General features: G+C 34.2%; 1 protein-coding gene across 4 annotated transcripts in view; it reads left to right on the top strand.

Moving 5' to 3' along the window:
- Positions 1-7,693: 7,693 nt before the first annotated feature.
- Positions 7,694-14,036, top strand: part of Shawl (Shaw-like) — a 278,379-nt gene continuing 272,036 nt past the window's right edge. For all 4 annotated transcript variants that reach the window (XM_073966843.1, XM_073966837.1, XM_073966836.1 and 1 more), the window contains exons 1-3: positions 7,694-7,870; positions 7,978-8,210; positions 8,388-8,402. In XM_073966843.1, the coding sequence (XP_073822944.1) occupies positions 8,032-8,210; positions 8,388-8,402 (194 nt within the window). In that variant the 5' untranslated portion in view covers positions 7,694-7,870; positions 7,978-8,031. The remainder of the gene's footprint in view (positions 7,871-7,977; positions 8,211-8,387; positions 8,403-14,036) is intronic.

The following is a 14,036-nucleotide window of genomic DNA, read 5'->3' as shown; positions in this document are numbered from 1 at the left end:
GTCTATATAGACGAGTTGAAGGGAGTCTATATAGACGAGTTGAAGGGAGTCTATATAGACGAGTTGAAGGGAGTCTATATAGACGAGTTGAAGGGAGTCTATATAGACGAGTTGAAGGGAGTCTATATAGACGAGTTGAAGGGAGTCTATATAGACGAGTTGAAGGGAGTCTATATAGACGAGTTGAAGGGAGTCTATATAGACGAGTTGAAGGGAGTCTATATAGACGAGTTGAAGGGAGTCTATATAGACGATTTGAAGGGAGTCTATATAGACGAGTTGAAGGGAGTCTATATAGACGAGTTGAAGGGAGTCTATATAGACGAGTTGAAGGGAGTCTATATAGACGAGTTGAAGGGAGTCTATATAGACGAGTTGAAGGGAGTCTTTATAGACGAGCTGAAGGGAGTCTTTATGGACTAGCTGAAGGGAGTCTTTATAGACAAGCTGTAGAAAGTTTTTATAGACGAGCTCAACGAAGTCTTTATGGACGAGTTGAGCGGAGACTTGATGAAAGGAATCTCTATAGACAACCAAAGGAATCTCTACAGACGAACTGAAAGGAATCTTTATAGACAAGCTGAAGGAAGTCCTTATAGACGAGTTGAACGAAGACTTGATAAAAAAAATCTCTACAGACAACCTGAAGGAAGTCTTTATAGACGAACTGAAAGGAATCTTTAGTTGATTTATAATTTTCATTTTATTTATTTATTTATTTACGCTCATATAAAAACCTAGCCCATAGGGCCATGATCGGTTTGAAAAACCACTATACATTTGCTACTCTGAAAAACTTAAATTTAACAATATTTTGTTGTTCTTGCTTCAATTGAGTTTATTTGTGTGGGTTTTTTGTAAGTTGTTATTAATTATCATGAAGAATTGAATAATAAAATGTTTTTAAACACCCCTGAAGATTGACGAAACGTCGGGATTAATAAAATAACAAGTAAAAAAATGGACTTGCCACTGAAAAAACTTTTACCGTCGTAATGGAGGTAGCGAATGCAAATCGCTTCAACAAAAATCAAAGTGATTCGAGAGCAGGTCTTAAAGTGAATTTATCCAGAAGTGTGTGTGGGAGATACCAGAAGGAGTTGACAAATATAGTCCATATTCGAGCCTGATCTATATCTGGTAGATATATTAGGATGTGCAGAGTATGGATTACTTCGGTCACTCCCTTCAATAGTTATCGTGCGCACAATTTTTCCGAACATTTTTGAACTTTTGTGAGGGAGGTACCTGCAGGAGTGGACCGATATGGTTTATCTTCGAACTTAAACTATGTTTGGACAAAATATTACGAAGGCCAAATTTTGGACCGAATTGGCAGATCCGTTTATCTTGCGCTCCAACCACTACACATGGTGCCAAAGGGTTTTCTTTGCAACTTTCAGGCTATTTTCTCAGGAAAATATGGACTTGCCCCTGATGAAACTTGTACCGTCGTATGGGGGACAGTGAATACAAGTTGTTACAACAAAAATCAAAGCGATTCGAGAGCAGTTCCTAAGCTGAACTTTTCCGAAATTTTGTGTGGGTTGAACCCGAAGGAGTGATTTGATTGAGTCCATATTGGAACCTTATTTAAGTCTGGTAGAAATTTCGCGATGTACAAAGTGTGGGCCAAATCGGTTACTCCCTTCAAGAGTTATCGTGCGCACAAATTTTCCGAACATTTTGTGGGGGAGGTACCGGAAGGAGTGGACCGATATAACCCCTCTTCGAACTTAAACTAAGTTTGGGCAAAATATTATGAAAGCCAAATTTTGGACCGAATCGGTTGATCCGTTCGAGAGTTATCGTGCGCTCCAGCCAGCCAAACAGACAGACGGATGGACATGGCTAAATCAACTCCAAATTGTCTGAAACACATTTCGTCCAAACATACTTGGGGTCTAAAACCATTATTTCGATGAGGCACATTTTGCCAGTATGAAAGTGTATATACCCTCGTTAGCATAAATGCTGAGGTAGGTCTGTCTACAAGCTTAAAAAACCCACACATGAATCTTTATAGACAAGCTGAATTCAGTCTTTATAGAAGTTTTTATTGACAAGCTGGAGGGAGCCTCTAGAAATGAGCTGAATGGAGGCTTTAGGGACGAGATAAAGAGAGACTTTATAGACGCCCTGAAAGTAGTCTTAATAGGCGTTTCGAATGGAGTCCTTAAGAACAAACTAAAACGTATTTATACATTATCTTAAAGGAGTCTTTATAGACGAGCTTAAGGGAGACTTTACAGATGAGCTGAAGGAGGTAATTATGGACGAACCGAGGGGAGCCTTAAAGGGCGTCTACATAAACGTGTTGAAGGGAAATTAATAGACGAGCTTAAGGGAGTCTCTTATAGACAGGTGAATGGAGTCTTACACATGAGCTGAAGTAAGTCTTGCAGAGGAGCAGAAGTGTATTTAAAATAGCCAAAGAAAGTATTAATAGGCACATTAAAGAGCGTTGCATAAGAGGACGTATTGTAGCCAAAAACAATTCCAATAAAAGATTCTGGTATCGATTATACATATGAAGAGATGATAAAAACATAAGAAATTATTAAATGGGTCAGGCAACAAAAATATATTCTCAATATACCCTACAAAAAATATAGGCTTATAATCAGGACCTCAACTTCTACCTCGAAAAATGTAAGCTATACTGAAGATACAATGTTTTAACTTTCGTTGTTAAGATACCAAAAGAAGTTGGCCGACATAATCCAAAGATCTACATTCACAAATTGAAGACAAATAAGCAAAATCTTTAGCAGTGGGTAGATACAAAATCTACAAATATCTCCCTCACAAGTTCAAAGGCCAAAAAACTAAAATTAACTTACCTTAGAAGATATTGATTGCCAGTATATGCGACGTCCAAAGTAGTTCATCTAAAGGAATAAATAATTATTAAAAACATTAATTTTATTAACACACGTCTAAGAAAACTTGTAAGGTTTTTAATCTTACCACACATTCTTCGTTTATCTATAGACTGCCTAGGAGAAACATTTAAATCGCCACCACGAGAAACATTAGCACACGCGATGAGAACCGTCTTGATTATCGGTCCTAGCACGTTTGAATCATTGGCTTGAATTGTCTTTATATTTCAAAAGCATTTGTGAAAGATGGCAATTTTAACGATCCGAACGATGTTTTACGACCCGAACGATGTTCTACGATCTTAAGCGTGTTTAAAAATAGTTGATTGAATACGAAATTAGAAAGCCGTTCTAATTGGAATAATAACGTTTTGGCAATTTTGTAAATGTGGGTAATGAAGGATAATCAACTGGAACTGTAGGAACTGTACTGTCACCGTAGACTAGTCCAAAATTTCACAACTGGAACGATTTAAAAAATAATATAATAAATACTTCCCAAAGCAGATTATACAGTGTTTCGTCGGTTTTTTTAATTTCACAACTTCCAATTGCATTTAAAACTCGTCACAAACAATACCCGCACACATACCCTCTAACAGACGATAATAACTCTTACCCGCACTCGATCCATTTCTTCTATTCCTTTGATCACTTCCAATTTGAGTTTTTCCCGTTCCAAACACGATAATTACTGTTTGCCCGCACTCGTGAAAGTCCTACACAAATATCGATCCCTTTATTCTATTCCTTTTATCACTTCCAATTTCAGTCTATTTCCTGTTCTAATTTGAATTGTAGGACAGACATACAAATGTTTTGCTTCATAAAAAAATCATTCCATTCTGTTGAAATTGGAGGAAAGTTGCTAGAAAAATTTGCGCTTTTTTTATTTCTCCTTTAAATACATTTTCTATCGAGAGGTGGCCCTTCATTACCTATATTTTCCGGAATTCACTCGCGGTTGACGGAAATCAACAATATAAAGTTAATTCTATTACCGAACCGTTTTTTTTTTAATCAACTGAAGGAAGTAAGAAATCTTGACATTTTTGCGCGCTTAATGAAAGCTTTTACGAGAATGCATGGTTGTATTTTTCTTTGCTAGATTTGGCATCCATAAAAGGTTGCCATACTTTTTGTGTTATCTGCAATATAAGGAGGGCTCACATGTGAACAATTTATATGAATCTCATTTAGGCCGCCATCAGACCATCTGCTTTTTCACATGTATGTTGTCACTTTGGGTATACTAATATACAGAACAGCTGATGTCATACATGTGAAAAAGCAGATGGTCTGATGGCGGCCTTAAAAGCAAGTTATATATGTATCTGACAGAAAACATTAAAATGAGTGACAATAGCTATGTTCCTTTACGTTCAAGATTCTTCAAGTTTTACTACTTTTTACTCGAAAAGCGTTCCTTTACTTCAGACACAATACAATTCATATGGGAGCAGTTTACAATTTTTTCTACTTTTGCCGGTTTTACCATTTTCAGAAGTAAAGGAACATACCATATGTTTTTAATTCATTATAGCATTGTTCCTTTACGTTAAAGTTTCTTCAAGTTTTACCATTTTTACAATTTTTAAGAGAGGAGAGAGAGCCAAAATGGCTTTCTCTTTTACTACTTTCTGCTCGACAAATTTCGTTGTGGAAAAATTGGAAAATCTGTCAAACTGCTGATTTGACCATTAAGGCAAAAGGAAAAAAGAAAACTACGCGCTTTGTCAAAGCAAAATAAAAAGAAATAAAATAAAATAATAAAAATTTAAACCAGTGAAATAAAACAATAATAAAAAACAGTGACATTTATTTTGTTTGTTATTTTTTTAAGCAGCCATATTTGTTTTTTGACATTGCTGCCAGATCTACTATTTTTCCGTTTCTTTACTTTTGGGCAACTTTCACAGTTTTCTGAGAGAAGAGAGAACTTCTCTCTTTTTCTACTTTTACTATTAAAAAAGTAATAGGGTTTCTACACGGTATATTTTTTACATATTTGTGCATACCAACTGTCACTTTCTACAAATCTGAATTTTGTACACATGGTGTGAACCATACAGAAATTTCAATGCATCAAAGTGTTATGTGCATACATATGTATATTTTTCGAATAGAACGCGCTCTATTCTCGTATGCGCAACCAAAGGTAGACAGATGTTTTGTTTGTACGCGATATAAATAAAGAAAACAACAGAAAACGAATGAAAAATAAAATTTTGCCGTGCAGAAGGAATTACATATGGGCGAAAAAAGTGACAGTTGCTATGCATGAATATGTAAAAAACATACCGGGTAGAAACCCCATAAAAGAACAAACCTTATTTGTGTTTGTTTACTTACAAATTTTACGAATTGTTACTTGATGTTGTTCGTTTACTCTACTGTACAATGCAAAAGACCTTAAAGGCCTGCGTACATAAGCTGCCTTGCCTGATTACCTTGCTTACTTCTGATAAAAGAATAAAAAAGAAAAGGGCAACCCAGTTCGATATTTCCTCGGCCTTCTTTATTCTTTTATTTTTATTATGTCAGAAATGAAGTAGGAAAGCAAGGCAACCAGGCGAGGCAGCTTATGTACGCAGGCCTTAAGGCCTGATTGGTAAGCAGGCGATGCAGCTTATGTACGCAGGCCTTTAAGGCCTCGACACGTAAGAAGCATGGCATTCTTGCTGAAGTCATATCTGATAAAAGACTAAAGACCAAATTCGACCGAATAAAAATATTTCAGAATCACATCAGAATTAGGTCGAACTTGGTCTTTAGTCATTTACCAAATTTGACTTAAGCAAGAATGCCATGCTTCTTATGTGTCAAGGCCTTTAGTCGATTACAAGAAGTTGCTGGATTTGTACAAATTATTGAGTGAACGAACACACCCATTGTATTTAATTTTACAATGATACTCCAGTAGAAATGTCAAAATTAACGTATCAGCTATCGTATTTAGATGCCAATGAACATGCTTGTAGTTTCTTACTAGGCTAATACTATGTTTACATTTACGAAATCCACTCGATTTCATCTGTCAATTCCTTTGTGTATACGTCAAACGAAAACTCATCTGAAATCGATTGGATTTCATTTGACATTTGAGCAATGGAATTGACAGTTGATATCGAGTGGATTGTATGTCAGAAAACAGGAGAAGACGGTGTTATTCGGCGCTATTTTTATTTAAAGAGAAGTGCAAGTCTTGCTGGATTTAGGAGTACGGGAACGCATTTTTAGCACTAAAAGGGAAAACTACTGCAAACAGTAATATTTGCTGGTTCTGAACACAACTTTTATCTACATATTATTGATGACTAATTCAATTTACAACAACTTGTTTTGAACATTCATGTTCGATTAGCTGCGCATTATTGTAATATGTTTGAAATCACCAAAAAATAAGTGTAAGCACCGGGGTTTTTTTCAGGATTTCGTGAAATCCAGTGGATTTTGGAGCGCAAGTTTAACTTGGCATTACGCTTCAGTTACACATGCCAGTGAATTGGTGCCAATTGAGTACATGTATTATACTCGAAAATGCCGAAAAAGTGTTCGACTGGCATGCAGTTTTCTTGTGTGTTTACACATGCCAGTGCAAGTTCAATTTCAAAATTATTTTAAGCCGCATTACCACACAAAAGTGCATTATATTTCAGATTTAAAACACAATTCACAACATATTTTATTACTTTTTATTTTATTTCGTTTTAAAAATATTGCTTTCAATCATAAACATAATGAATCTGGTATTGCCGCCTTTTCAATATTGTATAGTCCCAGAGGGGAAATTATTTATCAACCTGTATTAGCATGAAAAACATCAAAATTATGTCTTTACTAACCACTAATATATTGCAGCTACCAAGACGTATTATTTGTGTTTCCTAATCTTTTTGAAAATATGCATTAAATCTTTGCATTCTTAAAGGCCTGCGTACATAAGCTGCCTTGCCTGCTTACCTTACTTACTTCTGATAAAAGAATAAAAAAGAAAAGGGCAACCCAGTTCGAAATTTCCTCGGCCTTCTTTATTCTTTTATTTTTATTATGTCAAATATGAAGCAGGAAAGCAAGGCAATCAGGCAGAGCAGCTTATGTACGCAGGCCTTAAAAGAAACAAAAATGTACATGGATTAAAAAATAGTCTCGGCAACTCTATTTTCATTTTCGACATATCACTGGCAGCCAGCTCAAAATTCTGCTGGCATGAAAAATCTAGTGCCAGTGGAGTCGACAATTCAAAAAATGTAATTGTGGTAGTAAAAAATTGTGTATGTATTGAATTTTTCGAACTGTCACTGGCATGTGTAAAGGTTGGGTAATATAAATACCCAGCAAACCAAATGTCTGATGTCCGACAAGTCTGAACAATTTCGGAAGCAAAGTCGTTCAGATTTCGTTACGATTTCTAAACGATTTTTCGGACAGGAAATAGTTCAGATTTTGTACAGATTTCGTTCCGATTTCGGAACGAATGTCGGAAAGAAATTTCCTTTCCGAACTTCCCAAGGATTTTCTTCAGATTTCGTTACGAAATCGGACCGAAATCGATCCGATGTCGCTCCGACATTTCGTTCCGAAATTATGTCAACCACTTCATACAACTTTCGTTAAGATATCGTTACGATTTCGGATCAGATATCGGACGTATCGTCCGAATTTTGTTCCGATTTCGTTACGATGTCGGTACGATTGGTTTGCTGGGTATGGACATAAATATCTGCCAATAAACTTTAACATGTGAAGCTCCCTATATGATATGGCAACTTTCCGTGCGTTGTATTTCCCAAAAATACAACTCTGCATTTACAAAAAAATTACGTTGAAGGGCGGAAAAATTATCGAAATTGTTTTCGGGAAGAAAATAGATGCAAATTTTCCTCGCGAATGTTCAGCAAATCTTCCTTCCGGTGTTCTTCTATTCATCGTGTTTCAAAATGTAAACAAATGTTTCTTCTTCTATTCAAAAAACACCATTCAAGGTAACGAGACCTGCTGCCTGTGGACAAATTTGGTCCCGATCATCATAAAATATTTACTTGTTTAAACATCTCTTACGACTTCTATTCAAATGTTTTTTTATAAATAGGATCGAGTCAACAAATTGGCATTTACGATTCCTAACGATTTGATTGAAATACCTATGCGTCATTTATTTTTTCTTTCTGGTCCATCTCCCAAACATTGGTCTTTCGAGATACAAAAATGTCCATACATAGAACTGCAAGACGTTAACATATCATTGATTCGTGCAATTTCTCCACAAAATTTTTCGCGAGTGTTTCTAACTGGAAAAGTCTGCAGATATTCTACTCTACTAAGGTAATTATAACATATGGTCTATTCCAGAACTGCAAGAATCTACTAATTTTTACTATTTTTTTCCGAAAACATAAAGGAAAAATGTTATTAGTAAGAACATTTATTCTTGCAAGTTCTAGAACAAAGCAATATTTTGATAAAAATTAATTTTGTTTTATTTTCTTCTATTTACTACAGTTTACAGTGTGTCAGGTGAGTTCAAAATATGTCCTTAAATCGTATACTTACGTCACCCATGATTTTTCCGTGGGAAAATCCTTAATCCCGATCGAAGGTTGGGTATTTCAATAACAAAATATTTAAAGGGAGTCTATCTTTAAATTTCATCAATATCAGAGTTCGGTTGTATATTTTTCGAGATCTGTGTTCCGAGTACTTGATTTATTTTTTTATTTTATAAAAAGTCCCTGAGTTCCTTGTAAAGTAAGATTGCACAGAAAATTGTAGCTTAAAATAATCCGCTGAAGAAGAAGAATTTTCCCACACAACCACCAAATTATACGAACGGTTTCGCTCTTCAGTTTTTTGATGTTGCGGAAGATAAGATAAAAGCGCACAGAATTTTGATATTCAACATGAATTTTGAGGAAATTTTATTAGCCAAGAGATATCCAGTTGATACTTCATATTATGGCTTTACAAAATCCACATTTATGTTCTGTTAGTAGTTGAAAATATTCTGTTAACAGTCTAATAGTTGTTGAAAGATATTGTTTTAAAAGTTTATGTTTGATCTTCTCATAGTCGAAGATTTTTCTTAGAAGATGCACATTCGATGGTTAATCATAACATCGCAGATGTAATTCCGTAGAGATTGTTACAGCCTACACAACACCTATTTTTTAATTTCTCCCACATAAAATAGAAACTCATTAGAAACATTTTTTAATATGATAGTATTTATTTAAATATTCTTTGAATTTTATTCAAAATGTCTCATCAGATTCCCATTCCCATTTGTCTTAAATTTTATTCTAATGGGATATATATTTTGTATTTTGATTACAATATATGCATATATTTGGTTGTTGTTTTTGCTTGTTTTGGTATGTAATATGAATATATAATATTTAGGGCTCATGACACATGCGAGCATTTATGAAAGCTAATATTTTTTGTTTAGTTCTATAATTATAGGTTTTTATGTAGCTTTGGTAAATGTTGTTGTTAGTTATTACTTTACGTTAAGAATAAAAACAGATCGTTTGCAAATTCATTAATATACTTTCCAATATTGTTTTTCTCGATTCCAATATTCTTCATGTTGTAAGCATAAAAACAAAATTGTATTATATTGTATTTTCAATTATACTTACTATTATATTTGTTGTCTTTAAGTTTGTTCCTATAATAATTTGTTTCTCTTTTTTGGTTTTATGTTTTTGGCCTTAGCATTTACAAATTATCTAAATAATTATTTTTAAAAATTTGGTTTGATTTTCTTGTATGTTGTAGTTAAGCTATCCTTATGTGGTGTAGCTTCTTCATTCAGCATCATAAGTAATTCGTATTTCCATTTTATCTAGTTTTTTGTTTTCTTTCCCATTCAGAAAAAAAGTGATACGTATAAAAATTTTATTATAATTTGGATCTTAGTTATTTTAATTATTTCTTTGGTTAAGACTTGTGTTGTTTGTTTTGGTTTAGTTTAGACTTATACAAATAGTTTGCCAATCTTTAGAGTAATTGCACTTGTTTTTTGTCGTGTTAATTTTTGTTTATTATGAAAGGAAAATTTTGAAGATGAATGCTTCCCAAACAAATTCAAGACGATTGCTTGGAGAAATAATAAAATAGTGAAAGATAGTTCTAATTTTCGGAGAAATTTGCATAAAAAAGGAAACTATTCTCCTAAGAAATATGGAGTAAGGTATTCGTAGTATGTTTTAGATCCCTTCTTTGCTCTATGGGCTAAAATAAATTTCAATTCTTTCTTTCTTTATTGCGTGTAATATAGCTAAAATAAATAAAAGTATCAAATATATAAATTAAGAAGTTTTGGAGTAGTTCAATATCCCGTTCACTTCTTCCTGGCGTAGTTTTTATTCATTCATTTTAAATAAAAAATAAAGTTTCTGTAAGGAGGTGTACAAATTAAATGTATTTTTACTCTTAATTATGCACAGTATTTTGTTTGCTTTGGAGTAGTTTAACATCCCGTCCTTAATATTTTTAAGCCACTATATTAAGTCATAAAATTTGTAATTTTAACGTAAAATGTAGTATACAGCCCTAAGGTCGAAAGACAGGACATTAAAAATTGAAATAAATTGAAACTGCAATTAGGAGAACGAATTTAATAATAGAGATACAGAGCTGGCATCTATCGCCGCTACGGTGGTGCAATGATAAACATTTCAGCCTTGTTAATAGAGGGTCAATTCAATATCTGACAAGAATACCACTTTCGGCCGTTTTTATAACCTTCAGCATAATGTTTGTGGGATTGACATGAGGGTCCCATATCATTGAACTAACTTTATAATCCAAAAGTGTATTTTGATATGAGAATGTTCATAAATTATGGCTTTCCTGCTGTTTACCAAATTTCCCTCAATTTTATTGACCAATATTTGAATCGGAATTGTTGTTTTAGCAATCCTTGTCACAGAATGTCAGTAACAGTTCGGACAACGTTACGAATATGACTCAGATCCAAACAACCACGAACAAAACTGACTTCTACATGGAAAGCAAACAACAAATTGACCTTTTATTCCAACTAACAAGGGTCAATAACTAGTCGAGGCATGAATTTCGAATCTCGGTGTTGATTACCAAGGATCGACGATTTTAAAATCATAGTCAGAAAATGGCTCCCTTGATTGAAGTGTTTGTTGAATTTTTCAACTGAATTGGTTGTAATATTGTATTCTGGTTCCTTATGGAAGGGAAAGTCTTCTTATAATTTCACGGTACTTACCGATTTGTTGTATTTTTGAGCAGATTATGGCTGACTTCCGAAACGTCAGTTGCTTAATATTCGTGCATGAAACTAGGCGTTCTTAGATCGAGTTCCATACTAGAGTAATTTTATGAAATTGCAGTAGAGGACGTATATCGGGAACCACCGTGGTGCAGTGGTAAGCACGTCCGCCTTGCACTCAGAAGGTCTGCAGTTCAATGGTCTGACTAGAACATCAGAGTTTTCGGTGATGGAAATCCCCTCAGGGTAATGTTAGCTTGCAGATTAGGCGATTAAACTTAGGTCCCATATCATTGAGCCAATATGAATCGGCGTGCATTCATTGATATGAAAGAAGTCTTCCTTGTCCCTTTAGGGATGTTATGTATGTATGTATATCAATAAAGGCAGCTAAGGTGTGATTCGAATCCTATATGGTCTTCTATGTACAATCCACAACTTCGTGTAAGATTTCCAAGTCCAGTATAATTTCTAGTAATTTTAGTAGAAAGGTTAAGCGACTAATCGGTATATACACCTTTTTATACCCTCAGCCTTTAGGCTAGAAAGGGTATATACACTTTCATACGGGCAAAATGTGCCTCATCGAAATAATGGTTTTAGACCACAAGTATGTTTGGACGAAATGTGTTTCAGACAATTTGGAGTTGATTTAGCAATTTCCGTCCGTCTGTCTGTCTGGCTGGCTGGTGCGCACCATAACTCTCGAACGGATGAACCGATTCGATTCAACTTTTGGCTTTCGTAATATTTTGTCCAAACTTAGTTTAAGTTCGAAGATGATCTATATCGGTCCACTCCTTCCGGTACCTTCCCCACAAAAGTTTCAAAATGTTCGGAAAAATTGTGGGCATGATAACTCTTGAAGGGAGTAACCGATTTGGTCCATATTTTGCACATCGTAAAATGTGTACCAGACATAGATAATTTTTCAATATAGACTCAATTGACCTACTCCTTCGGGTACCTCCCACACAAAATTTCGGAAAAGTTCAGTTTAGGGCCATCTCTCGAATCGCTATAATTTTTGTTTTAACAACTTGTATTCACTGCCCTCCATACGACAGTACTAGTTTTATTAGGGGCAATTCCATACTTCCTGAGAAAATAGCCTGAAAGCTGCAAAAAACCCCTATAACACCGTGTGAGGTGGTTGGAGCGCAAGATAACTCTAGAACGGATCTGCCGATTCTGTCCAAAATTTGGCCTTAGTAATATTTTGTCCAAACATAGTTTAATTTTGATAATGGTCATATAGATACATAATGCCCAATGTAGATCCATTCCTTTTAGTATCTCCTCCGCAAAACTTTTAATCTCTAATCCTAATGAACATTTTTGTCGGTTCAAATTCCCAAAATTTTTAAGAACCCCTAAGTACATACGTTTTTTGGGAAAAAAATTGTTTCAATAAATACAGGCTGAGGGTATATCTCCGACAACAAGTAAAAAAGTTGTAATACGAATTAATTCACTTGAAATACGTATTAATCTATTTGCAATTCGAATTATTCCATTTGTAATTCGAATTATTAAAATTGTAATTCAAATTATTCCATTTGTAATTCGAATTCCTTCATTTGAAATTCAAAATAAAACAAATAAAAATTTGTAGGTTGCATTGGTTTTATATTTAGCACGGTGCTCTTGAATCAAATATAAATGGAAGGTGCTTACACCTGGAAAGTTTTTGCGGATTCTGAAACTACAATGTTTATAGATGAGAAAATTAAAAAAAAACTAAAAAAAATCGCCGGAACGCTTTTTAAATAAATCGCGATTCAAGTTGATATTTTTAAGAGTTCTTAGGTTTTCACAATTTTGCTTAGAAACCGCAAGTCCTATTGAAATTGGACTAAAGAAGATGTTGTAGCTATGAAAATTCTCTATAAGATTGACTTTTATGATATCTTCGTAGTTTTTACCGTTATTGAGGTATAGAAGTCCAAATTAGGACAATGTCATGGCTGCATTTTCCTAAAAACCTAAAAATCACTCCGCCGATTTTTTTTAGTTTTTTGATTTTTCTCATCTATGAACATTGTAGTTTCAGAATCCGCAAAAACTTTCTACGTGTAAGCACCTTCGATTTAAATTTGATGCAAGAGCACCGTGTTAGATCTTCGAATTACATATGAAATGTTTCGAATTACAAATGGAATAATTCGAATTATAAATGAAATAATTCCAATTATAAATGTAATAATTCGAATTTCAAATGGAATAATCCGCATTACAAATAGAATGCTTCGAATTACAAATGAAATAATTCCAATTATAAATGTAATAATTCGAATTACAAAGGGAATAATTCGAATTACTCTTTTCATAGCGTTGAAAAACAAGAACAGACAAGTTCTAAAAATTACTTTTAGAATGGTGATTAATACATGAGGTTCATTCTGAAGCATCGGCGGAATGATACATCAGGTCCAGGAGATTTATAGGGTTGGAAAGTATTGATCACCCATAAAATTCTTGGATTACTTATTAATATATAATTGTTCCACAAACAACCCAGAATGGACAAGAGAGAACTTCTCTCATATCAATGAGTGCACCCCGATTCATATTAGCTCAAATATATGGGACCTACTGTTTATCGTCGAGTCCGAACGGCGCACAATGTTCCATACAAATGTGGACAAAAATAGAAGGCGTTGACCTAGGTTGATGAATTTTTGCACAAGTACTTATGAGGGCACAGGAAAAATACCAACTTTGGTCCATATCGGTTCAGATTTGGATATTTGGATTTTCTCGATTTTGCAATAACTCGGTCAATTTTAATCGAATAGCCTTCAAATTTAATATGTGATATTTTATTAGGCTCCTGAGTAGTTTCACCAATTTTCGTAAAAATCGGTTCAGGTTTGGATACAGCTCCTATATATATCTTT

This window comes from Musca autumnalis, unplaced genomic scaffold (genome assembly GCF_047663935.1).
Source record: "Musca autumnalis isolate F117 unplaced genomic scaffold, ASM4766393v1 scaffold_2, whole genome shotgun sequence".
Lineage (NCBI taxonomy): Eukaryota > Metazoa > Arthropoda > Insecta > Diptera > Muscidae > Musca > Musca autumnalis.
The sequence above is the reverse complement of the archived record's forward strand: the minus strand, read 5'-3'. Positions and strand labels throughout refer to the sequence as shown.